Source organism: Lissotriton helveticus, chromosome 4_1, assembly GCF_964261635.1.
Source record: "Lissotriton helveticus chromosome 4_1, aLisHel1.1, whole genome shotgun sequence".
NCBI classification, from domain to species: Eukaryota; Metazoa; Chordata; class Amphibia; order Caudata; family Salamandridae; genus Lissotriton; species Lissotriton helveticus.
Genome location: NC_136063.1, coordinates 1016427332 through 1016453908, shown reverse-complemented (window position 1 = coordinate 1016453908; position 26577 = coordinate 1016427332). Strand labels below are relative to the sequence as shown.

The 26577-nt window shown below is 42.1% G+C and overlaps 1 protein-coding gene across 2 annotated transcripts in view; it reads right to left on the bottom strand.

Annotated features, from left to right (window-relative positions):
• The window catches only part of ADAMTS16 (ADAM metallopeptidase with thrombospondin type 1 motif 16), a 1002496-nt gene that overhangs the window by 351834 nt on the left and 624085 nt on the right, over positions 1–26577 (bottom strand). For both annotated transcript variants that reach the window (XM_078687616.1, XM_078687617.1), the window contains one exon: positions 1476–1648. In XM_078687616.1, the coding sequence (XP_078543742.1) occupies positions 1476–1648 (173 nt within the window). The remainder of the gene's footprint in view (positions 1–1475; positions 1649–26577) is intronic.

Genomic DNA, 26577 nt, shown 5'->3' with positions numbered 1-26577 from the left:
ACGACTAATAACTATAACAAAATACAGCTGAGAGGGTATATACTATACATAACAGTCACAATGAAAACAAATGTAATTCAGAAATGCAAATATAAAGTAACAACATGTGTTAAATTTAAACAATATGGAACATCAAGGCATCCTCACGGAGGCTTAGAAACTTCTTGTTGCAAAGGAGAAATAGGCAAAGAATGTCTGGCACTATCATCAAACAAGGTGGTAACAGGTGCCCATAACATTTTTCGTTTCGTCGCCATGGACACTGGATAAACAAAAGTCGTATCTAATCTGTGATTATAACAGACTGCATACCACCAGGCCTGATAAGATATTTTGGTAAAGTCTTTCCAATTTTTTGTAATTTGTTGAAAAGCAACTGCTAACAATTGATCTATAATTCTGGTACCCATATTGCAGTGTTTCCAAATAGGAGAGACACTCCCCAGGAAAATGTGTGAGACGGAAAAGGGGTGTGTGGAGAGAAAAAGTTTGTTAATCTGGGACCATACTTGCGTCCAAAAGGTGCGCACTAAGGACTACCAATTATGTTTAATCATGTAAAACTGTATTTATGTCCTCTTTTGAATTAATCCCACAATTTTATATAGGCCTCAAAATCTTCCCAACAACTATTAACAGACAAAGGAATTCATTTGTTGCATACACGTTATCCATTTCGAAAATCTGTTTCTTCAGTATGTGATACATCGGGATGATCAGGCCAGGTGGTTTAATAAAATGTCTGACTGACTTGGGATAACAGTATCTAATGAAAAATGCTACAAAATATGTTATGTACTCTCATAATGGAAACAGCTTCCCGGCAATTGCTTTACCACTTTCAGACACTTCTGTTCTTATCACACATCACTCAAGACGAAGCATGCATAAACTGAAACTGGCATAAAGGAAATTCATTGGATTACTGCCACTGCAATTCTATCAAAGCTAATAACATCATGTTTTTACTAGCCCTTCTCTCACTGCCTACTGGAGCTCCATTCAGCGGGTAATCTGCTGTTTACAATATAAATGACTATCTGTCATGTTAAGGCAGGGATGCTGGGTCTTTCCACACAGTCATTCGGGGACTCAGATATTTTTGCTATCATCATAGCCCACTTTTTGAGTGTGGCCAGCCTTTGAGGCCCTCTACAACATTTTTTATTTGTTATTGCTCCTTGTTTTTTTTAACTTTGGTAATTTCATGCTTTTTCTTTCTCTGTTTCATCTTTTGTCATTGTGGTATTTTTACATGTTTTTGTTTTTACCAACCGTAAACACCCTTGAGAAAATAAATAAATTCATAAAATAAATAAATACGTCAATGAATAAATCCTTTAAACGATTGTAATATCTTTGTCTGCACAAGTAAGCAGGCAGTCTATGACTGATAAAAAGGAATGTTTTCATGGTGTTTGGCTCCAGAAATTGACACGTTGTTAACCAATGGACAGAATTAATTGACTTTTTACCTTCTACTTTGTTGTAAGGCTTCCAGTTGTAGTACCATCCTCTGAATGCCTTGCTATTGTATTCTGCGCACTGCTGGGCCCGAAAATCAACTGTGTTTTTAGGGCAGTTTTGAGTATTGCAAAGTTTGAACATGCGATGGGAGCCATCACAGAACTTCCCACCATGTGAAGGACTGAAATTATAAGATAAAAAAAAAACATCTTAAACATTGAAAAAATAAAACATGAACAAAAGGGCCTATGCAAAATCAAGATATAAATTCTTGAAAAAAAATGCATTTGATTTCTGAGATGAAAAGATGAAAAACACTTTAAATATTATAGAACGTTACGTTACACCTAGTTTAACGTTTATACGAAAATACAATATTTCCCACAATCGTCTAAGTCATTTCAATCTCTCTCTACGGCATAATTTTCTCTCTATGGCATAATTTCAAAGGGTTTTGTCAAACTGAAGGCGAAGAATGCTGATTAGCAATGAGAAACACAAATGTTTCTGCGGTTCATCTTTAAAGTTCAGAATCCTGCCTCACCATCTCGTATTAAAGGTGAGTTGTCAGCCAAATACAGAAAATTCCCAAGCGTGTTCTACAATCAGATGAGTTTCTGATCTATTCCTAGTCTGTAAATCTTTACAGTCTTTTGCTCTATCAGAATACATTTCTGTATGCACAGTGTTAATCCATGACCACACAAGCTTACCTGGTGGTCATATTACTTCTCTTTTTTACTATTGTTCAGTGACACAGCAGGTCAGTATTGAATTCAAGGATGTCATTTAGGTGTGGTAAATAAATAAATAATACCCTATTTTTGGATGAATGAATGAATAACAGATAGCTCAATAAATAAGAGTCAAGATTCGAGGTAGTAGGAGTTTCTGCAGGTTTATTACAGCATAAGGACAGGATCAGGACAACCTGCATAGGAACAGGATGACAGGGGAAAAGAGGCCCGGCAGCTGCCGGGGCTTGGTCTGGGATGAGCGCGCTAACATTCAATAACAAGACATTCATTTATATACATAACGCAAACACATAGCATTACATTGCAGTAGGCGTAACAGTGGGTGGAGCAGAAGGCATGACGTGTAGCAGTCGCGAGAGATAACAGTAAAAAGAGGTGTAACTGGGAGTTTACTTAGACATGTGAAGTAAAACGTAACAGAATATGTCATGAATGGGCGGACACATAGGAGGGGGCTACCTAAGGAGCCGGGACCTCTAACCTAATGGTGCGCGAAAACTGGCAATGACGTGTTACTAGGAGAAGCTGGGGGCTACGAACTCTGTGCTAGGAGCAGAGACTAGAGTCTGGAGGGTCGGAGCGACATGTACCTAAACCCTATCTGGTATCTAATGTTTAGGGAACATGTTGATATAAACTAGAAGTCATGAGGGGAGAGGCTAACTTGATTCTAAGACTGGACCATGCATTATTCTACATGAAATGCGTGATGAAGAATACTAAATGACCATTAAATACAGTATTTCTCTAACAGGGAGACGAGAAGGCTAGACAACGACGGAAACTATTGATGCAGTTCAGTAGCTTAGGAATGCAAAGGAGGAGGACTGAACTGATAGCTGGAACTATAACATACTTTTGGCAGACTTAGAGGCAGGGCCGGGCTGCACCGGGCAGTGCGAGGCAGGAAGTAAGTGAAAGGTCGAGGATACAGGTGGGGGCTGTATCGCTCCTCAGCGAGGCTTTCAGGAGACAGGAGCTGAATCCAGGGTCCGGGCCCTTTTGAGGCCTAGAAACGGGGACTTTATAATGGAATAACGTGCACACTGAGAAACGTGGCAACATTATTTTACATAGGCCTGATATTCGTAGTATTCACGGGGACTGGAAACTAACATATTAGAGGTGGACACAACTGTAATGGCGTCATTAATCAGAAATGGGGAATAACATATGCATATTGGTCATGCATACATAACATATGATGGATGGGGCGTAGGGACACAGAACATGGCAAAATTTACTTTTCCACATTCCCTCCTTGTCACTACGTTTCCATCAGGAAACATCAATATTCATGATACCGTCTATCATTTCATACAGTACCATTTGCTCGTCTCGAATTGTCTTGGAACGGGATTTAGAACGGGGCTTGGGACTAGGAATACAAGAGGTAGCACACATGCTGCAAATCGCAGGGCCACATTGTATACAGAGGCAGCAGCTAAATATGATCGCTACTGCAATACCTAAAAAAGACAGGACTTTCCATCCCCATGCGGAAATTACATTCCAGAACCAACCGGACCATGTCCAGGTGCCTGGATCTTGATGTAACAGATGGGCAATTTTATGGAGTCTGGTTATAGCTGAATAAACAGACGGCGCGTTATTTGGAATGAAAATGCAACAACTGGATCCGAGAATTCTACAGGCCCCGCCCCTATCGGCCAGTATGACGTCAAGGACGAGACGATTCTGTAAAACGACAATTCTCATAAAGGATTGTTCTTCAGTTAAGTTACCTAGAGCAGAGGCAGTCTCATCTACTACAGCTTCAAGGGTTCTTGTTAACCTACGAATTAACTTACTATTTACAACTGTACCTAAATAAGGGAAAACACCTTTATCTATATCAATGAATTGCTCTGCGGCGGTTTCAGTATAATCGACAATCGGGAGATTTCTCTTGTGTCTAGTGTGTACTAAGAAAGAATTCCTATGATAATCAGGTGGGGCTAGAAAAACAGGTGGCAGTAGGAAAGCAATGTAACAGGTTCCCTCCCAATCGAGGGGCAGACGGACATATGCAGTTTGACCACAAACAAAATAAGAATGACGTGAAGCTTTAAAAATAGATTTCCTACTGTCACTATACTGGATAACAGTAGTACATTCACTATGACCTATATGTACAGAACCATAACTACGGACACATAATTCGCCTTTGACTGGTAGTACTGAAATAGCGGGTGAGTCTGGAGTAGTATCAGACTGAACATTCAGAACCATGAAATTCGACGAATAATTTCCTAAATTATATACTTCATTTTCTAGATCTAAACCTGTTCTATGGGGGAAACCTTGCTTGTCTGGGAAACATGTACTGTTAAGAAAAGACATATCTGTTGAGGATGACGTTAGCGTGGACCATGCTCCACACGAACCATTGTGTGAAAATGGATAAGGAAACAGTGGCAGAACTCCCTTCGATGTCTGGAAAGGGGGGAGTCGACCACACACCCAACAATTAGTGGCATTGCTGGTCTGGTGTGAATAATGTAACATACGGATGAATGTGTTATTACGCATGGCGAGGCGGTATGAATATTCGTGAGGAGGCAGATCACTAAACGTGTGCTCTACTGTAGCATGAGCAGACATATTCACATGAGGAACTGGTAAATACAGATAGAAAGCATAGCTGGTGCAAGAAATCATTATGCTGAGAAATAATATGAAACTTAGAAAAACGATACATTGCAGTGAACTTTGACTGACTCTCTCACTATGGGGGTCTATTTTATACATGTCAGAAACAGTCTAACCGTTTCACCTAGGGGAGGACTTATACAATCAAACTGGCTGACTTATTAGACCTGAGCTTTAACTTATACTCCTGCTGCGGAGTTTTCTCTAACAAGGGAGGGGTTGTAATAAAGTCTGGTGCGGGACAGTCCTTTAAAACAATGTTCTGGCAATCCTTCGAATCCGGGGAAATGTTCTTGGCAATGTCTTTGAAGTCTGGCTTTGGTCCTTTGAAAAGTTTTACATGAGAGAGGTGGACCCACCCCTTCCTGCCTTCTAACTTGACGGCAGTTCGGGTGGTCAAGAGGACCTGACGTGGCTCCTTCCAACGTGGTTCCAGCGGACTTGATCTGTCAAAATTGCGGACCATCACCAAGGATCCTGGAACGATCTCGTGCGGTGCCACCTCTGTATTGTCTGGAAATGCGGCAGCAACCTGTGAACGACATGAGTTGAGGGCAGACATCAAGGAAGCTAGGTAATCTGTCAGCATATTACATGAAACATCGGTAATACTTCGGGGTCTAGGAGTACCCCACATGTTAGGGGGGCGGCCGAATACGACCTCATACGGGGACAGACCTGATCTGGAATGTACGACCATACGCATGTAAAATAGAGCGACTGGCAAAGCTACTAACCAGTCCACACCCTTGTCTTTACAGACTTTTGCTATACGGATTTTCAGAGTCTGATTATGTCTCTCGACTAGTCCAGCTGCTTCTGGATGGCGTACACAATGGAACTTCCACTGGTACCCTAACAACAGGGAAACGTGTTTCATGAGTTCGGATGAGAATGGCTGACCATTATCAGAATATACGACTCTAGGGAGTCCGTATCTAGGGAAGAATTCACGAACCAGCTGCTTGGCAGTGGTCGCGGCTGTGTAATCTGGGACTGGATATGCTTCTGTCCACCTGGACAAAGCGCATACAACTACAAGGACATACTTGAAACCTCGACATCGCTCCATCTGAATATAATCCATCTGGAGGACCTCAAAAGGGTGGTCAGGGGGCTGGAAACCACCTTGTTCCACCGGGACACTTTTACCTGGATTAAACTGGCAACATATCATACAGGTACGGACTTTCTGCTTGGCTGCAGCTCGTAAATGCTTGTTGAACCAAATGTTCTGGATACTGTCTAACATAGCTTTTTCTCCTAAATGTGCTGGACTATGTGCGGTATTGATAATAACTTGAACCATAGAATCGGGGAGAAACCATGTGGCTCTACCCTTCGTTAACCATCCTTGATCTGTCTGGACCCCTCCTTGTACAGACCATTTCTTGATTTCATCGGGAGTAGCATGTAACTGAATATCTATGACATCTTGTGTAGGGTCCTTAACTGTCATGCATGTAATCAGATCTGGAGTATGTGTCATGTTTACTGGAATGTCTGGTGTCTGTGCTGTAAGCTTGGCTGTGCGGTCTGCTAGATCATTACCTTGGGAAATAATGTCAGTAACTTTCGTATGTGCTTTGCACTTCATGATAGCAATAGATGTCGGTAAATGTATGGCATCTAACAGAGCTTGAATAAGGAGACCATGCTGAATCTTGGTTCCATGAGAAGTCATAAAACCTCTCTCCTGCCAGAGCACTCCGAAGTCGTGTACAACTCCGAATGCGTAACGTGAATCTGTGTAAACATTAACCTTCAGGTTCTTGGCGTGTATACAGGCTTGTGTCAGAGCAACTAGCTCTGCTGCTTGAGCGGACAGGGTATCAATACGGTGTGTTTCAATAACTTCAGTGTCAGTAGTCACTGCATATGCGGCGACTAGTTCTCCTGTACTAGTTCTCATACATGAACCATCCACATAAAGTGTCAGGTCAGGATCTGGTAACGGAATGTCTGTCAGGTCTTGTCTTGGCTTTGTCGTAACGTTAACTACTTCCACACAGTCATGTGTGTCTGGATTTGAATTAACTGATGGTAACAGTGTAGCAGGATTCAGGACATTGCAGCGTCTAATTTCTATGTGTGGCTGGAACAGTGTCAATTCATAACCTGTTAAACGTGCAATTGTCAAGTGCTGAGTTTGTGTTTGGTTTAAAAGAACTTCTACTGAATGTGGAACTTGTACTGTCAGGGAATGTCCTAAAACTATGGAATCACTTTGTCTGATAGCTAGTGCTGTGGCTGCAACTGACTTGAGGCACGCAGGCAACGCCTGGGCGACTGGATCTAATGTGCTTGAAAAATAAGCACAGGGCTTGTATTGACCTGCTTGATCTTGTGTGAGAACAGATAATGCTGTACCTTCGCGTTCTGTAACGAAAAGTGTAAAAGGCTTACTGTAGTTCGGTGTAGCTAGAACTGGAGCTTGGCATAGGGCTTTCTTTAACTCGTTGAAACTAAGTGTATGTTCAGATGTCCAAGGGAGGACAGTCGATACGGCTGCCTCCTGTGTCGTTAACTGTATCAGTGGCTTGGCTAGAAATGCATACTGGGGAATCCATTGTCTACAATAAGAAGTAAGGCCGATAAAAGCACGTACCTCCTTCTGGGTTCTGGGCTGGGGAAGATTCGCTATTAACTGGATACGGTCGGGTGTCAACTGCCTACCCCTCTTGGACAGCAAGTGTCCTAAGTATACCACTTGCTGGACACAGAATTGAAGCTTTGAAGGTGACACCTTGTGCCCCATCTCGGCTAGAAAATACAGAACTGTAAGTGATGCTCGCTCGCAAGCACGTTCAGAACGGGCTGTGATCAGTAGATCATCGACATACTGGAGCAGGGCAGTGTCAGTTGGCATGTGAATATTGTCTAGTTGTCTCTTGAGTGCTTGACTGTAAATACTAGGGCTTTCTGTGAAACCTTGAGGAGCGCGTGTAAACATATAGCTCCTTCCATTTAAACAAAATCCGAAAAGAAACTGGCTGTCTGGATGAATTGGAACACTAAAAAATGCATTCTTGAGGTCAATAACAGTGAAAAACATGGCTTCGGAATCAATGGCAGTTAACAGGGAAGAAATGTCTGGAACAACTGGATACTGAGGAATAATACATTTATTAAGCTCTCGTAAATCAATCACTAATCGATATACTGGGGGTGCATTTGGATCAGTACGTTTCATGACTGGAATGATCGGAGAATTGCATACATTGGAGTCAGTTTCTACAACTACTCCTTGAGCCATGAGCTCGTCAATAATTTTGGATAAGGCTGCTACAGCCTCAGGTGGCAATCTGTACTGTCTGATTCGGGGTAACACTACACCTGGTTTGAGAGTCACACGATAGGGTGTGATTTGCATGTAACCTACATCAGTTGGACCTTGCGCCCATAAATGCTGCGGAACATTAGACAATCTGGAATCAAAATCTCGTAATACATAGTGACCCTTAAAGTCACGTAGGAACAGACGTATTCCCTCTGGGGAACAGCAAATAACTGCACCTAACTCTTTCAGTGTCTTAATACCTAACAGATTTTCTGGACATGCCTTAGTAAGTAACAGATCAGTAGTACGGGACAATGGACCTACTTCTAGAGTAACTGGCTGAGATATTTCATTAACTATGGGTTTTCCTGAAAATCCAAGGGAAACATTTCTTGAGCCTGAGAGCGGAGCCCCTGGAACTTCGGCGTGACTAATTGTGGTCCTACTTGCCCCTGTATCGATCAGAAACTTTCTGTCTTTCCCTAATACTTGACTGTGTACATAGGGACCTTCTTGGTCTACAGGTATCTCGATGAGAGGCAAGCCTACCTCCCTCTCTAGGCTGTTTCATGAATATGACTGGTACTCTGGATACTCAGACTGTGCATACTGGTACATCTGCGATGTAACGTGCTGTGTTGCAGCAATAGGCTGCGGTACTGTAACTGCCTGTTGTGCATTCTGTGACTGAGGAATCTGTGAAACTTGTTCTTGTCTCGGCGGACGTGGTCTTTCTTTAGTCTTACCAGTAGCTATGTTGTGTTTCAGAACTGCACACTCGTTTATAAAATGACCTGGCTGTTTACAATAATTGCAGTTCCCTTTAACGGGAGCTGCAGGATGACTGGCTTGAATCGGACCCCTCTTCTGACTGTCTTGAGGAATAGATTGTGCAACTAGCACTTTCATTTTCGTGTCTTTCATACGTTTTCTTTCGTGTTCTTGCTCTTCTCTAATTCTATTCTGGTGATACTGGAGCATCTGGAGCATCTGGGACGGAGTATTTGCTTGCCAGGTGCTTTCGACTTTCAAAACTCGGTTTTTAATTTGTGGACTTGAATTCTCGACTAATTTGGTAACGAAAAGATGAGGGTATGACTCACTACTTGTCTTGAGACCACTATTAATACTGAAACATTTCTCAAATCTAGAATAAAAATCACTAATGTCTTCATCTTGTTTCTGTTTACAGGCTGAGATGGCATCCCAGTCTTCTTTTCTAGTTGTCAATAATCTGGGTAAAACTTGAATCAATAATTCTGGTAATTCTTTACATTTATCTCCAAGACCGGTACCTGGTACTCGTGCCTTGTCTTCAGCTTCTAGAGCTGTCCAATCGATCTTTTTCTCTCCCACCTCCCATTCTTTTTCCTTTAACTTTTCATACACCCCTGCGGGTAGCAGAACCTTTAACATTTTAATGACATCTGGGTACGTGTATTCTCCCATACGGAGCATGTCTTTTAATTCTCTATGGAACCCTGCTGGATCTTTGTCATGACAGGGAATTAGCTTTTTCATTTCGAGGAGTTCCATCTTTGAAATCGGAGTGTATACAAACACTCGTTGCATTTCGCCACCCGTCCCTTGGACTGGGTGGACTTCTCGTAACGGATTCTGTCTGTCTATGTAGAATGGTTTACTTTCTGGGGGTGAGACGTGAACAAAATGCGGGTTCAGGAACGTTCTATACTTGTGACGCTGTTCTAGAATAACACTAATTAAATCGGTACCTAGACCTCTCCATCTGTACTGGAGTAACTCGTTCAGGATATCGTGTAACGGGCCTGGATCAGAGTGTTGACCCTCATACTGAGTAATGAGGTGCTGGATCATATACATACCCACCAGTCGTTGCTCGGCTGGGGGCAGTTTCAGAAACATTTGTGCCACTATTTCGTCTGGAAAAGTGGTAGAATCAGTAATCCATCGGACTGCTGATCGGGCTAATTCTTGTTCATGCATGGTGCTTAACTCGCTATAACCGACTCGTGATTTCAGAATGTGATCGGTAGCTTGAAATACTTGTTCTAGAGAACAAGGCTCTCGTTCTGGTGCTGGATGATGAAAAATAGACTTGGGTTCTAGACGTAAATGGCGATCTGGAAATCTGGATTTCCCTACATACGCTATTCTGGCGGGATTCTCGTCTTCCTCTTCAGGATCAGAGATACTTTCTTTCTCACTTACTTGTGCTGCTTTACGCTGTTCGTGTAACCTTACTATTTCTTTACGAATTTTCTTGTACATACTTTCCATGGCACTAATGGTCTTGTGCTTACCCTCGGCTATATTATCACTCCACCTTGTCAGGATTCTCATTTCGGCGGGATCTTTAGACGGGTAATCTTGTTCTCTTATTAGACAATTGATCAGGAACTTTAATATCATGAGCTGAATCTCGGCTTTCCTTTGAGACATGATCTCGCCAATACTTTCTGGATCATCCCCTGTACGGATGAAACGATATATTCTGTCTAGATCTTCTTTCATATTTGGTAAGGTGACTAGATACTCGGTCACCCTTCTTACGCGTACGGAATATAAAACCATATTATATTCGCCTGGAACTGGATCATAAACACATTCGGCAAGGGCTTGTCTGATTTCTGTAACAGACTTATTACTTTTAGGAGTACGCTGTGATGCTTGAGCATGTAATTCGAGTGCTGATAAACGTTTGTGTGGCGGCGGGGTTTGAGGAGTACCTCCTCCTGCGGCCCCTAGACTAGAATCGTCGACTGACATTCTTCGTGCTTGCAGGGTCGGTAATTGTAACGTGGGCTGAACTTGTATGGCAAGCTGACCCGGGGGTACCGTAACAGGTACTCCGGTGTCTGGAGGAACGGGAAGTGCCTGATTTACAGGGACTAGCGGAGCGCGAACAGGATTTGCATATTCTGGAACTGTGTCGTCCAAATAGGACGAAATAAAAATATCAGCTGCGGTCGGTTTGTGACGTAGCTTGGTCGGAACTAATGGTGGCGGGAAATTACTGGGTGCCTCTGGGGTCGCTTTTGGCGAGCCTTCGGCAAGGAGAGGATACATACCCTTAATAAGGGCATGCCTCTGTCTGTCTGACTGTTCGGTTTTGACTTGTTCACCTATCTCGATTAATTCTCTTTCTTGGGCTCGTTCTTGGGATTCTCTACTTAACTCTGACTTTCTGACTTCCTTTTCCGTTCTTTTATGAGCTTCCTTACGCCATAACTCGATGGCATCTTTCTGTGACTGTCTGGCTTTCTTTTTCCATAATGCTTCTTCTACTCGCATGATACATTCGGCATCCCATGTACCCGATACGGGCCATCTATACTTTTCTTCTAACTGTTTGGTATACTCTACCCATAAATCTAGATACAATATGGCGCTTATGCCATGTTTCTGATACATAAAGTGACCTGGACTGTCCCTAGGCGGAACAGGAACTGCTGCTTCCAGCAGACCCTTTCTAGTTTTTAACTGACGTAACTTGGAAAAGAGCGGCATTCTAAACTTGAATCGGAACACAATACAATACACGAAAAACAATAACAATTGGGGAAACAATTCAGGCATACCACGACACTGGAAATACATTAAACAACATTATAAATAACAGTTCGAACAGAATACTACCTGAAAATACTGAAAACAGAACAGAATTCTCGAGAACGGAACAGACTAGAGTTACTGGATGCACTGCTATAACAGTACGGAACATACCGGTCCCATAAAGGAACACATCAAGACCCGTATCCACCTAGGTGAACACTTCGTTTGTGAGCTTGGGTACCACCAACCCACGGACCAGAGTCAATTTAGACTGACCCTGTCTAGACACTACCCCAGCAATGGTACTCACCGGGCAGCACGGAACGGAAGGCCTCGGACGGGACTGGACTACGACGACGAACTTCGGACTTCGGACTTCAGTTACGGGTGGACCTCCGGATACCTCGGACCTTGGACTCTCGGCTTGGGCTCTGGTCGGGACTCGCCGCGTTCCTCCACCGTCTCGTTCGGATGCTGGACCACCTCCTCCGTCTCCTCCGTGGGCCTGAGGGATACTTGAAGCAGAAATATCTGCCAGGTGCACGGTATGGTTCCGTCACGACTGCAGAGGGTCAGGGGGTCGGCGTGGCTTCACCGACGCGTGGGGAAAGGGCAAGTCCCTGTTCGGGCGCCATTATGTGGTAAATAAATAAATAATACCCTATTTTTGGATGAATGAATGAATAACAGATAGCTCAATAAATAAGAGTCAAGATTCGAGGTAGTAGGAGTTTCTGCAGGTTTATTACAGCATAAGGACAGGATCAGGACAACCTGCATAGGAACAGGATGACAGGGGAAAAGAGGCCCGGCAGCTGCCGGGGCTTGGTCTGGGATGAGCGCGCTAACATTCAATAACAAGACATTCATTTATATACATAACGCAAACACATAGCATTACATTGCAGTAGGCGTAACAGTGGGTGGAGCAGAAGGCATGACGTGTAGCAGTCGCGAGAGATAACAGTAAAAAGAGGTGTAACTGGGAGTTTACTTAGACATGTGAAGTAAAACGTAACAGAATATGTCATGAATGGGCGGACACATAGGAGGGGGCTACCTAAGGAGCCGGGACCTCTAACCTAATGGTGCGCGAAAACTGGCAATGACGTGTTACTAGGAGAAGCTGGGGGCTACGAACTCTGTGCTAGGAGCAGAGACTAGAGTCTGGAGGGTCGGAGCGACATGTACCTAAACCCTATCTGGTATCTAATGTTTAGGGAACATGTTGATATAAACTAGAAGTCATGAGGGGAGAGGCTAACTTGATTCTAAGACTGGACCATGCATTATTCTACATGAAATGCGTGATGAAGAATACTAAATGACCATTAAATACAGTATTTCTCTAACAGGGAGACGAGAAGGCTAGACAACGACGGAAACTATTGATGCAGTTCAGTAGCTTAGGAATGCAAAGGAGGAGGACTGAACTGATAGCTGGAACTATAACATACTTTTGGCAGACTTAGAGGCAGGGCCGGGCTGCACCGGGCAGTGCGAGGCAGGAAGTAAGTGAAAGGTCGAGGATACAGGTGGGGGCTGTATCGCTCCTCAGCGAGGCTTTCAGGAGACAGGAGCTGAATCCAGGGTCCGGGCCCTTTTGAGGCCTAGAAACGGGGACTTTATAATGGAATAACGTGCACACTGAGAAACGTGGCAACATTATTTTACATAGGCCTGATATTCGTAGTATTCACGGGGACTGGAAACTAACATATTAGAGGTGGACACAACTGTAATGGCGTCATTAATCAGAAATGGGGAATAACATATGCATATTGGTCATGCATACATAACATATGATGGATGGGGCGTAGGGACACAGAACATGGCAAAATTTACTTTTCCACATAGGGGTCATCAGAGGTTGTAAATAGCTACCTGTAGAACAGCTCTTATTTGTCCAGGTACTATACCGGTATATCCATAAAAAGCTTCAGTCAAAGAGATGGTACAGTTATGATCCATAAAGTAAACAAAAACATCACTAATAATTGTCAGTTATGGGGAACTATACAACCTCAACTCCCATCAATGCACTGCACATAGCTTTGTATATGAAGTCACAAATTACATCACAAATTACATCCTCAATAAAATCACTGGTGACATCACATACCAACTTGCTACTGACATCAATGTAATCACTGGAGCGTTCAATGCCCTTAGAACTCAGAGTCCACTGGGTTCCCCTTCTGGCTGTACCCAGGGGCTGTAGGTAAAGAAAGTTACCTTCAAATACATGTAGTAATATAGGGCCATATGTATCAAGGTACCAATTAGCAATTCTGTAATAGCGATTTTTAAGAAATCGCTATTTCAGAATCGCTAATTGGTATGCATGAAGAAAATTCCAATTTTTTTGCGATTTCTTGATATTCTTTAATTGCGAATTCGCAAATTGCGAATTCGCAATTAAGGAATACTTTCCCAATCATTTCTATGGGCCAGGAGGCCCATAGGAATGAATCAGAAGTTATTCTCAATTTGCGATTCGCAATTTGTTAATCGCAAATTGAGAATAATTTCAAGGGTGCAGGGGTGTCCAAAGGACACCCTGTTGCACCCCTGAAATATGCATGGGTGCACATGTGGTGCACATACATGCCCTAAGGGCATGTATGTGCGTCACATGGCACTTTGAAAAATGCAAAAATTTGCTTTTTTCAAAGAATTCGCAACTTACCACCAACTAGAAGTTGGTGGTATTTCAACCTTGGGTGCTGAAAGGAGTTTTAAAAGCGCTCAAGAAGTAATACACTGTACTTTGATTAATACTCATCTTAACCACTTGGATGCTAAGGCAATTTTACTTTTTGTTCATCATTTCCATTGAAATGAATGGCAACTCCATGACGAGTTACCCTTGTCATTAGCAGCGAAGGGGTTAAGCAATGGCATGACATGGGTTTGCTGGACGATGACGAATATCTCTATCTAAAGGTCAATCGTCCAAGATACCCATGTCTATACACTTTACCAAAGATACATAAGGGCCTGCCATTTCCACCAGGGAGGCCAATTGTATCTGGCATAGGAGGACCAACCGAAAGACTTTCACAATTTGTTGATGTCTTCCTTCAACCTATCATGACTAATTTGCCATCCTTCATAAAGGATACACGACATATCCTAAATATTTTGGGGGATATCAAATGGGAACCGGGGATGACATTAGTTACCCTGGATGTGGTCTCGTTATACACGAGTATCAAGAATGAACTAGGACTGAAAGCTTTGGACCACTTTTTTTCTAAAACACCAGCCAGTCATTGGCAGCATACACAAATGACCCTGGCAATGACAGAATGATAACAACTATTTTTTGTTCAAAAATGAGTGGTACAAACAAAAACAGGGGGTGGCCATGGGCTCCAAATTCTCTCCGGTATAAGAGACTATATTTATGGGATGGCTGGAAGAAAAGGTTGTTTGGGGCCCTGGTGCGAGCGAATGGACTGGATCTATCCTGTTTTGGGGAAGATTTATTGATGACTGCATAATGATCTGGACAGGGTCCAAGCAGTCTTTAAATGATTTCTATGAATACCTCAATGCAAATGAAATGAATATCAGATTCACCACCAATGATAGTACAACCAATATAGTGTTTTTAGATGTGGAACTGTACATAAAGAATGATTGTATAGAGAGTAGATTGTATCGTAAGCCAACTTCATGCAATACGATTTTGCATGCGAGGAGTGCTCACCCACATAACCAAATTAAGGCGATTCCATTTGGGGAAATGTTGAGAGCAAGGCGTAATTGCAGTGAGACTCAGCAATTTGAGGAATGCATTTCTGATATTGAAAAAAGGTTTATCAGAAGGGGATATGATAAACGTAATGTTCATATGGCAAAACAAAGGGTAATGAATGTGGAAAGGAATATGACATTGAAACCTACAGCAAAGGAGACAAGGGGAGAGCAACCAATTAGACTCATTACAGACTATACTCCAATGAGCAAATTGCTGCAACAAAGCATGAATAAACATTGGAATAGTTTAAGGATGGATAAAATATTGTGTCAACATATAGGAGGTAGTACAAAATATGTTATCTATGTCATTGAGTGTAAATGTTCACGGGTTTATGTGTGTAGCACAATCCGCATGTTAAAGGACAGAGTCAGTGAGCATTTGAGAGCAGTGAAAAATAATGATGTCAGATATCCAATAGCGGAGCATATACATACATGCGATAAGCAAGATCAGAGTAAAGGTTTTAAATTTTATGGAATTGACCATGTATACAGTGACCCACGGGGAGGGAACAGGGAACTGAAATTAAGATGGCAGGAGGCAAGATGGATCATGCGTTTGCGGGCCGTAGAGGACGGCCTAAATTATGATCGGGAGCTAGAATTTTTTCTGGGTGATTAATGGGTGGAATACTACCAAAGTCTAAAAATAAGGTAGCTGTAATATGTTGGAACACAATGTAAGGCAGCAGACTAACTGAGAATCTATGCTTAAAGCGATCAGTACTGGAAATACATAATACTAATTTTTTGAGCAGATTACCCTGGTTGGATAAATATATGTGGCTGTATACTCAACAGGCATATTATTAAAATCAGAATGCAAAAAGGAAACCCATTCAATGATGATGGACATAACTGACAAAAAAATGGTCCGCTTTTCGTTTTTTGATATAGGCAATTTTCATATATTAAATCGAGGTGGAGTAATACAGCATTTAATAACAGCGAAAAGTGGTATTAACAGAATGTTAAAGGGGAAACCTACTCAAAGATGGCGGCCGTACTAGTGTCAGTAGCAAGTCCGCTTTCTATCTTTGGGCAATCAGACTTAACGGAATCAGGAAGCGGTCGGGGTGTCGCCTGTACTCGGGACGCCCGGACTGTGTGGAAAGGTAAGCCCTTTACATGGGGGGACGCTAAGGAATTAAGCACGCCGATCACAGACCATTAATGGCGGATCATGTGCTTATATTTAACAGGGAGGAAGTGCTGGATTTAAAGGACGACGGAGTTACGATATAAATATGGAATAAACATATAAATTAAGGTACGAAATAGATTTTTTGAGAAGGTAAATTTGAGATGAGATTATGAAACGTGGAGAGTAATGTAGATTTCGAAAATTTCAGATTGAAGAAATACTGGTAAGGCAGGATAACATCGAGACTTGAAGAAAGAACTCTGATAGTGGATTAATACGGAGCACTGGGGATAATTCAGGTGAGACTAGTTGAAGTGTTTATATTACGTTAACAAACTGATAGTCATGGGTACAACCGGGACTAAGCTATGTCTCTGTTTTATTGTGAAAAAATAGGTACACAAAGCTAATTTGTTCCAAGTGGAGGATTTCAACAGAAAGGATATAGCAGGCATTTTCTCCAGAGTATGAGGTATGAGACTTTGGACAAAGAGTTTGAGTTTTTGAAATATGACGAAATTGATCCTAGATCTTTCCTTTATGCCGAGGCTTAAGAGTAAGGGACCGTTCTCTTTTCAGGCAAGAATTCGAATGAAGAAAAGGTAAATGCCATAATGGCAAATCTAGTTCATATGGGGTTATAAGAAGAGCAACAAAAGCAATCTCACATGAGGCTAACCACCTTTGTAAAAGCATGACCGGGTAGTGATCATACATATCACATTTTTAGTTTGTTTTAATGCTATGATTTCACTTGGCTTTGAATGTTTCAGATGTATATGTTTTTCTATTTTTTCACAAGGTGTTTTGATAACAAGAATAAGAGTGACGTGCATGTATTCACCAAAAAATGAAATTTGTGACAAGCACAGGTTTGCTTTTTGGGCCGTTTGGGGCTCTACTTTTGAAATTTATATTTTGGAACATGTTAATTATGCTAAGATGCACAGGTTTGCTTTTTGGGCCGTGTGGGGCTCTACTTTTGAAATTTATATTTTGGAACATGTTAATTATGCTAAGATGCAAACATTTTGTATCATTTCCAGCCCTGATGAAGCCGATGGGTTCTCAATAACCTCGGCGAAACGCGTTGGTATGGGATTGGAGTTACAAAGAAATTAAAAGAAGAGAATCTTCAAGAGCCTTTGGATGATTTTGTTTTGAGAATTTTAAAATATTATGCTGTTTGAGCTATGATAAGTGGAGTGCTTCAATCTGTGTGGACATTTAGAAGTTGGTGGTAATTTGCGATTCCTTAAGGCCATTTAGCAAATTTTTTTGCCTTCTTACATTGCATTTGCGATTCCTTAAATGCAATCGCAAAATAAGGAATCACAAATTTTGCGATTCCTTATTTTGCATGCAGATGTGTGATACATACCATTTTGCGAAAATGCGTTCGCAAACGCCGAAATTCTGCGAATTTCGGCAGTTGCGAACGCATTTGGGCATGATACATATGGCCCATAGTGTACTAATGAGTGCAACTTGATAAAGAATTTGTTGGGAGAAAAGGATGGTATAATTACCCTCAGAGGCCAAACATATGCTATAGACTTTAACTGTAGGTGAAACTGCATGATCACTTTCAACATAGAGGTGTCGCCACACTAGACACATATTGGAACAAGGCTGCATTTCCGGCATCAGCTAAACAGATGTGTAAAACGGATCCCATTTGTGACTTCTGTTCGGTCATCTATGAAGTAAATGGTGAAGTGATATTCAATGTCACAAGGGATATCACTGAGTCATTTCTGAAGTAATGGTGTGTGTGCATATCTATATGCATCTGCATAGATATACGGAAAATGGCTGCTTTAATTACCCTCAGTTGCATCACATACCCTTTGAGGCGATAGGGGTTTACCAAAGGTCTAGGAAGCCTGATCCCTACCAGATTTTCAGAAGTAACATGTAGTACATTACACGTTATCTTTCTAGTCTTTATGGAACTTACCTGTGTGGTATTCTGTATTCTATATTCTGTGCTTTGTATGTTCTCTATTCTACTATGTGGCAGTTTACTGGTTGCTGCTGCAGTGAAGGGTCCGCTCTTGTTCCACTCTTTATCTCAAATAAAGAACCCTTCAAACTTTATCTACTTGGCCATTGGAATTCATTTACTACAACTTTTTGGCGAAGTCTACTCGAACCCATGACAGTTGTGCAAACTTTTGAAGCCAAGAGCAGACTAAACTGAGGTGTTTTTCCTGCCTTTATCCTGTGACTTATGATGGCAGAGTGACTGTCGAGTTCTTTTCAAGCTATTTGGAGTCTACTTCCCTCGACTGAGTGAGTACCTCGTTTTATTCTAGGGTGTAGAACTTCTTCATTACAGTTTGATCAACCTCTGCGTTTTTAAAGAACTTTCTGACCGTACGGTGACTTTCATACTTTGAGAGTGTGGATTTGAATGTTATCACCGGACAACAGTGACTCTCATTCTATGTTGGAATCCTTCTAGTAACCTTCTTCCACCCGCTTACCTCACTCTGCCCTTCAAGTCTTCGGCGTCTGTCTGGCTGCTGTGCTCTGCCTTCGTCTCTCCCGCAACGCTCTGATGACGTATTAGAGTGCGCAATGGGAGTTGGCGGATCCTTGGATGACGCTTGGGTTACCATCCAATCATCGCCTTGCAGTTCACGCTCCAGTTCTCTTGTGGCGTTCAAGGCTTAACGCTGATACAACAGAAGATACGTCACCGCGCAACGCAGCCGTAAGGAAGCCATTTTGGGTTGCTGTGGAAACCCGACGAAATCACCTCCAGTAACGCAATCTTCTCCGACGATCCACACGTCTGTGGTGCACTTAAGTTTGTGGATTAATTTGGCGATACACACGCCAGTTGTGTACCTATTTTCGCATCTTACTCTTTGACAAAGTTTATCTAGATGCCATTTTCGCTTCGTTGTCACGCATTCTTCATAAAGATTTGTGAATTCACCAGCTTGCAATTTCACGCGCACTTGACTCCAATCTGTCAGTGTATGTCTACGACGATATACACGTCAATCTCAGGTACTTTGTGAAAAATATCAAACTTTAAGACCATCGTTGTTTAGTAGTTTGCCAATACCACTTCATTAGTTTTATCTCACAATTATTTCTTCAGTTCTTTTTGGCGTCAGTGTGCATATTATTTCAGTATGTCTGATCTAGCTGTTTCTCAAAACTGTTCTGTTATATTACCACCCAGCTTTCTTCCAAGCCCAGGTCAACCTACCATATCTTGGGAAGATTGGTTTCCCATGTTTGACAACTACTTGGATGCCTTAGATGCACAAGAATATTCTGCCAAACGCAAAAAGGCTCTTTTATTAAGCTCACTTGGGAAAGAAGGTCAGCGTGTCTTTAAGTTTTTACCACAGGTTCTTCAAGCTGGTGCACAAGCTCCTTTAGATGAATATAAAGAAGCTATTTCTCGTTTGGAAGTGAGGTATTCAAAAGAGGAAAACCTAGTTATGAATAGGTATAAGTTTTACACAAAGAGTCAAAGAGTGGGTGAGTCAATTGATGACTTTGTGTCCAGACTTCGCGAAATGTCGGTAAAATGTACGTTTGGCAACATGACGGATGAGTTGATTAGAGATCAACTTATAGTTCAGTGCAACAATAAAAAAATCCAGGAACGTTTGTGGGCGGCTAAAAATCCGAACTTACAAACAGCTATTGACTTGGCTAAGATTGTGGAACAATCTGGGGGATGTATGAAAGAACTGGAAAAAAGGGTGGTTTTAAGTGATGTTAGTGAAGTGTCTCTTTGTAATCCAACTGTAGGTCCTCAAGATGAAGAAGATGACATTGCTGTTGTTAAAAACAAGAAGTTCTTTCACAAAAAAAACTGTTCAGGTGAAATCCCAAAATTTTACTAGATCGTTTAATGCAAAACAATGTAATAGGTGCGGTAGTTTTGGTCATACGTCTGACTCAAAATGTTGTTTTGCTGCAAAGCAAGAATGCATGAAGTGTGGTAAATTAGGACACTATGCAAGAGTTCTCATGAGGAACATAAACGTAGAAATAGGCCCAAGGCGTTGTTTACCATTAATGACAGAGATGTTTATTTGATGGTGGACACTTGTTCATGCTACACCATTATTCCTAATAGTGTTTATGTTGAGTTGTGGGGCACGGGGCCAATTCTTCCCAAAGACATTTCTCCTGGTGGCTACCAAGGAGAACCCTTGGACATCCTTGGTTATTTTGAAGCTAATATCCGATTTTCCACCAGGCAAATTCAAGGGAAGGTGTATGTTTCTGTGACTGGTCCTGCCTAAGGGTGGGCGTAGTTCGCGAAGTAGCACTACGCGAAGCTACGCGAAGTGCACTTCGCACTACGCAAACTTAACGTAGCACTACGCGAGCTGCGTAGTAGCATGTTCGCACTGTGCAAGATGCATTTTCAATGATTGCACAGTGCGAACAAGCATCCGGCACTGTGCAATCATTGAAAACGGCATCTTGCACAGTGCAAGCTGTAGTTTTGTGCCGCTTGAGTAGATTTTTACTCGAGCGGCAGCGTTCTCAACGCGAACTGGTAGTTTCTCATCGCGAGCGGTCGCGAGCATGCACGACCACTCTCAACGAGAAACCTGACCTCCCCGCGTTGAGAGTCTCTCCGGGATGTCATTTTGCTTGCTAGCGGTCGCGAACATGACATTGAGGACCGCGAACAAGCAAAAAATGACCGCTGCACTACGCTACGCGTGTTCACACTGTGCTACGTGCAGCTCGCGTAGTGCGAAGTTGCGCAAACTTCGCAAACTACGCGAGCGTAGCGTAGTGCTTCGCCCAGGGTTAGTCCTGTCATCCTAGGGTGGGTTCACTAGTATGATCTTTGTATCATCGTCAATCCCCGTGCTGACCCACAGGTGATGGTGGTTGAGGATGATGAATTACTCTCGATCATTTCAAATTTCAAAGATGTCTTTGGTGAGAGCTTGGGTCTTCTCAAAGGCTATTCCCATAAGATTATCCTTAAAAAAGATTCAATTCCTGTGCAACATAAAGTAAGACGTATACCTATTGTCATCAGGGATGAGGTAAAACGTCTTATTGATGACATGTTGCTTTCTGATGTGATTGAACCCATAGAGGCCTCTCCTTGGGTTTCTCCGATTGTCGTCACCAAAAAATCGGATGGCAAGCTCCGTTTCTGTGTGGACCTTAGGTCTCTTAATCAATGTGTTGTGGCTGACACCTTTCCCTTGCCCAACATCGCAGAACTCGTCACTACACTTAAGGGAGCTAAGTTTTTTTTCTAAACTTGACCTTAGAAGAGCTTACCACCAGATTGATTTACATAAGGACTCAAAGAGTTTAGCGGCTTTCATTACTCCGTGGGGCACTTTCCAATTCAAACGACTCCCGTTTGGCCTCAACTCTGCTGCTAGTGTTTTTCAGCGGATGGTTTCAAGCATTTTTGAGGGGGTACAAAATGTTGTTTATTTTCAGGACGACATATTAATTTATGGTAAAACTGCAGATCAACGCAATTCCACACTTAAAGTTGTTCTTGACAAGTTGTCTACCTCTGGTCTTACTTTGCGTAGGGATAAGTGTTTGTTTTCAGTGGATCAGGTGGATTATTTAGGATACACCATCACTCCTTTGGGCATCAAACCAAAAAGGGATTTATGTGAGGCTATTCGTTCTGCTCCTCAACCAGTAGACAAGGACCAACTACGTTCCTTTATGGGACTTATTGAATACTATTCAAAGTTTGTCAAAATATTTTCAGATAAGACTGCCTGTATCAGGTCTTTGCTCAAACGTGGTGTTAGTTTCACCTGGGGTGTCCAACAGCAAGAGTGCTTTAACAACATTAAGAATGAGATATGTAATGCAAAGGTATTGTCTTCTTTTGAGGTTCACAATAAGTCAATTGTCACTGTAGATGCCAGTGCGATTGGCCTAGGAGCTACGCTCTTGCAGATCAAGGGTACATCTGAAGTCACTGTTGCTTTTGCATCGAGGACTCTCACTGAGTCTGAGAAAAACTATTCAGTCATCGAAAGGGAAGCGCTGGCTGCTTCTTGGGCCGTTGAGTATTTTCGCACATATTTGTGGGGAATGAAATTCATCATAAGAACAGATCATAAGCCTCTCAAAGTTCTTTCTCCTGGTGGTGCAGGAAAGGGTTCTGCGAGACTTATGAAACTAGCTGCTAAGCTTCAAGAATTTCAGTACTCAGTGGAATATATCCAAGGATGGAAAAACGTACAAGCAGATTGTCTTTCCGGGTTGTCTTTAGACTGGCGTACCTTCCATGGCTCGGAGTTATCTCGGGGCATGGAGGATGTGGCTGTTGCTTCGGTTGAGGATGCTGTCTTCATTGGTGAAGGTGTTTTTTCAGCTAGTGACTGGTTGAAGGAAATGGCTGTTGACCACACTCTACAAGAGGTAGTTAAACTCATCAAGCTTGGCCCTAGGCGTGAGAGTTCAGTCTCCATTTCAGTCAGGCCTTTTATTAAGGTTTTGGATGAACTTTCAGTTGTAAATAACATGTTGCTTAAAGGAGAGAAGTTCATACCTCCATTTGGCCTGCGAAATAAAGTGTTAGCCTTGGCACATGAGGGTCATATGGGACAGACTCTTACGCAACTTCGCATTAGGGATCACTTTTGGTGGCCAGGCATTGATGCCCAAGTTGTGGAATGGGTTGTGTTATGTGCAGAGAAGGTGAGAAACGTTTGAAGACAGGACCTAAATCCAGTTCTGATGCGCATATACAAAGTCCTGATTTACCTTGGCACACCATTTGCCTTGACTTCATTGGTCCAATGGGTGAACTGAATGAAAGGGATAGGTTTGCTATGGTTGTTGTGGACGTTTTTTCGAAATGGTTAGTTGTACATTTCACTAACGACATTACTACAGGAAACACAATCAGATTCTTAGGGAATCTTTTTAAAGATGAGGGACTACCTTCGGTCATGATCACTGATAATGGGACTCAACTCACTTCTAGAGATATGCAGATATTCTTAAAAGATTGTGGCATTTCACACCACCGTACATCTTTATATAATCCACAAGGCAACGCAGTATGTGAAAGGGCTAACACGTTGTGAAAGGTATTATTCAGATGGCTTCCAGCAATGGGGGTATTGTGAGAAAGATGGTCAGTGAGATGTTGTGGGCTTATCGCACAACCCCTTCTGCCCATGGACACCAGTCTCCTTTTCAATTAATGAGGGGGCGTGATCCTGGTTTGAAATTGTTTCCCTCATGGATGAGAGATGTTGTCACTCTACAAACTCAACCAGGTGATGTCATTTCCCCTACCGTTGCACTTGATCCTGTTCCCTTTTCCATTGGTGACTTGGTCAAAGTTAAAACTGGGAGAGTACAAAGGGGTTTGTCAAAATTCAAGGGGCCTTTCAAAGTAAAAAAAGTACTTAATCATTGTGTCATTCTTAACAATGGAGAGTGTTGGAATGTTAGGAGGGTAGATCTTTATAAGAAAATGAAGTCTGTTTCTCAAGGTAATTCTCCCTCCTCTCCATCACGTGATGGTGTTGATTCTCCCAACATTTTGGCTCCTTCTACCAGTGGATATTTGCTAGCTTCTCACATCCCTGTTGAGTCCTTACCCTACAGTGAGCTCAGTAATTTTGGAGGTGGGGATGCTCCTACCCCTTTGTCCAATACTCCTCCTGTTCTGAATGATGTTCTGGATGCACGTTCTGCAAGGTCTCGTCGACCACCTGCATACTTGAAAGATTTTATTTGTTAATTTGTTTTTTTTTCTTTTCCCTTAATTTGTTTTTTTTTAAAAAGAAAGGGAGAAGATGTGTAGTACATTACAAGTTCTCTTTCTAGTCTTTATGGAACTTCCCTGTGTGGTATTCTGTATTCTATATTCTGTGCTTTGTATGTTCTCTATTCTACTAAGTGGCAGTTTACTGGTTGCTGCTGCAGTGAAGGGTCCGCTCTTGTTCCACTCTTTATCTCAAATAAAGAACTCTTCAAACTTTACCTACTTGGCCATTGGAATTCATTTACTACATAACACTGACTACGTAAAATTATATTTAGCTTTATTTGAATTATAGTTATCTTATGTGGCTATGAAAACTCCTCAATCATGTACTCTGTGCCCCATAAAGGGCTACACGAAAATCCCGTTTTTATTGAAGATTTTCATGAATCAAAACAGGGTACAACATAAGACACTGGTAGCTTAACAAAGCATTCTCCACCTCACCATCATTTTTGCAGTATTACAGCAATAAGAGTCAATATGACACTGTAAACATAGAGCAGCCAGCACCGCCCAGAAAGTCAGATTAAACATGTAGGAGCAGGAAGCCATTGAAGCAAAGATTTCACCCTGTCAAGCAAGTAATTGTCCAATAAGATCAACTGTAAGTTGAAAAAATCTAAACAGACAATTTCCTATGCACTGGTCAAAATATACATACTAGAAAAGACACACTTGTGAGGCCAGTTGCGCCTTACATTTTTATGGGGGTTCCAGCTAGATGGAAGATTCTTGCTATTTCTGAGAAGACCTCAGTAGGGACCATTTCTACTCAGCAATTTTGAGGAAAACCAAGTTATCTTACAGGAGCTCCCTTTACCTGCACTCAACAGCATTATGTTGTCTCTAAACTTTCTATAAGTCCCTCAACATATCTTTGGGAATGTGAGCTATGTGTAAGCTGCCTTTACCCATTACCCTCACAATGCAGTGAGAAAATCGAATTCTCTTTTGAAGAATTTAATATAAGCAACAGCATTTTTGACCACCACAAAAGCCACAAAGGTGATTAAATCTTTCAAATTCCCTAAGGTTTTATATGGATATAGATGTTTCCAGCAATAAGCATGGAAAACAAGTGACCAAAATAATTATTCTTATGATACACCTAGATGTCAAAACTTTTAATTTTTTGGGACATAATGCAAGTCACAAAAGTGTAGTCGACGAGTACTATTGGTGAGTGTCCTGAATTGGGATATCTGACTCAACTGTACAATTTAGAGCCCAAATAATTACCTCACGTAAGTTAGTCAAAAATGTGTCTTCCTCAGATTTCTTCCTAGGTACAGGCAAACATCTCAGGGGATGCCCCAAAAATAATGAATCTTATCCAACACTTCAAACCCCTAATTTGTTAACAATATGTTTATTGTTAAGTCTCCCATTAAACAAAATCTTCCTTTCAGGTTGGGATCCAAATACATCCTGCACATTAAAGAGCAGGGGCCAGGTAAGGTTCCATTTCTCACTCTGTGCCTCAGTGCACCCTTAACTAGGTGCACCAGGCACATAACGGGATAGTGCACCCTAGTACGTTTAATGTGTCGACCTCTACAAGAGGCTTGTATATCAGAAACAATGAACCCCACTAACCTCTCTAAAGCAACAAATTGCTTCACCTAAGTTTCTTGAAGGCATAACATGTTAGAAAAACACAAAAAGGCAACATTATTTGATAACAACATATTAGCTACCCAGCCAGTCATGCTCCACAAGATCAATTGACTAAGGGGTTCAAAATCATTTGAAGTGTACTTCAAAGGTGTAATTGGTATTTTTGCTTGTCCTTTTCCTAACAGCAAGGACCAGTCTTCCAGGCCACTACCATTAGAATTGTATTCATTGGTTGCTAATACCTAGCTTAGTATTATGTTTGGCCTCGCATTGCATTTTCACATCGCTTTGTGTGGCTCTATGTGAGGTTTCTGGACCCAATGTTTTGTGGAGATAGTGGTCCTCTATTTCCTTCTTAAAGAGACCTGGATGAACTGGGTTACCTTTCTCAGAGGAGCAAACAACATAACCGGGAAGTTCTCAAAGGAACACAACCCAAAGGAGGAGAGGTGGGAACTACTCGACGCACACCTGACGCAACCCCCGGACACGCGGCAAAGGGGCGAGGCATAGACCCCCCCTCCCCCCTCTTTCTTCTTTCCTCTCTAGTTTTCTCTTCTCTGAATTCAAGGCGCCGCGTTTCATTATG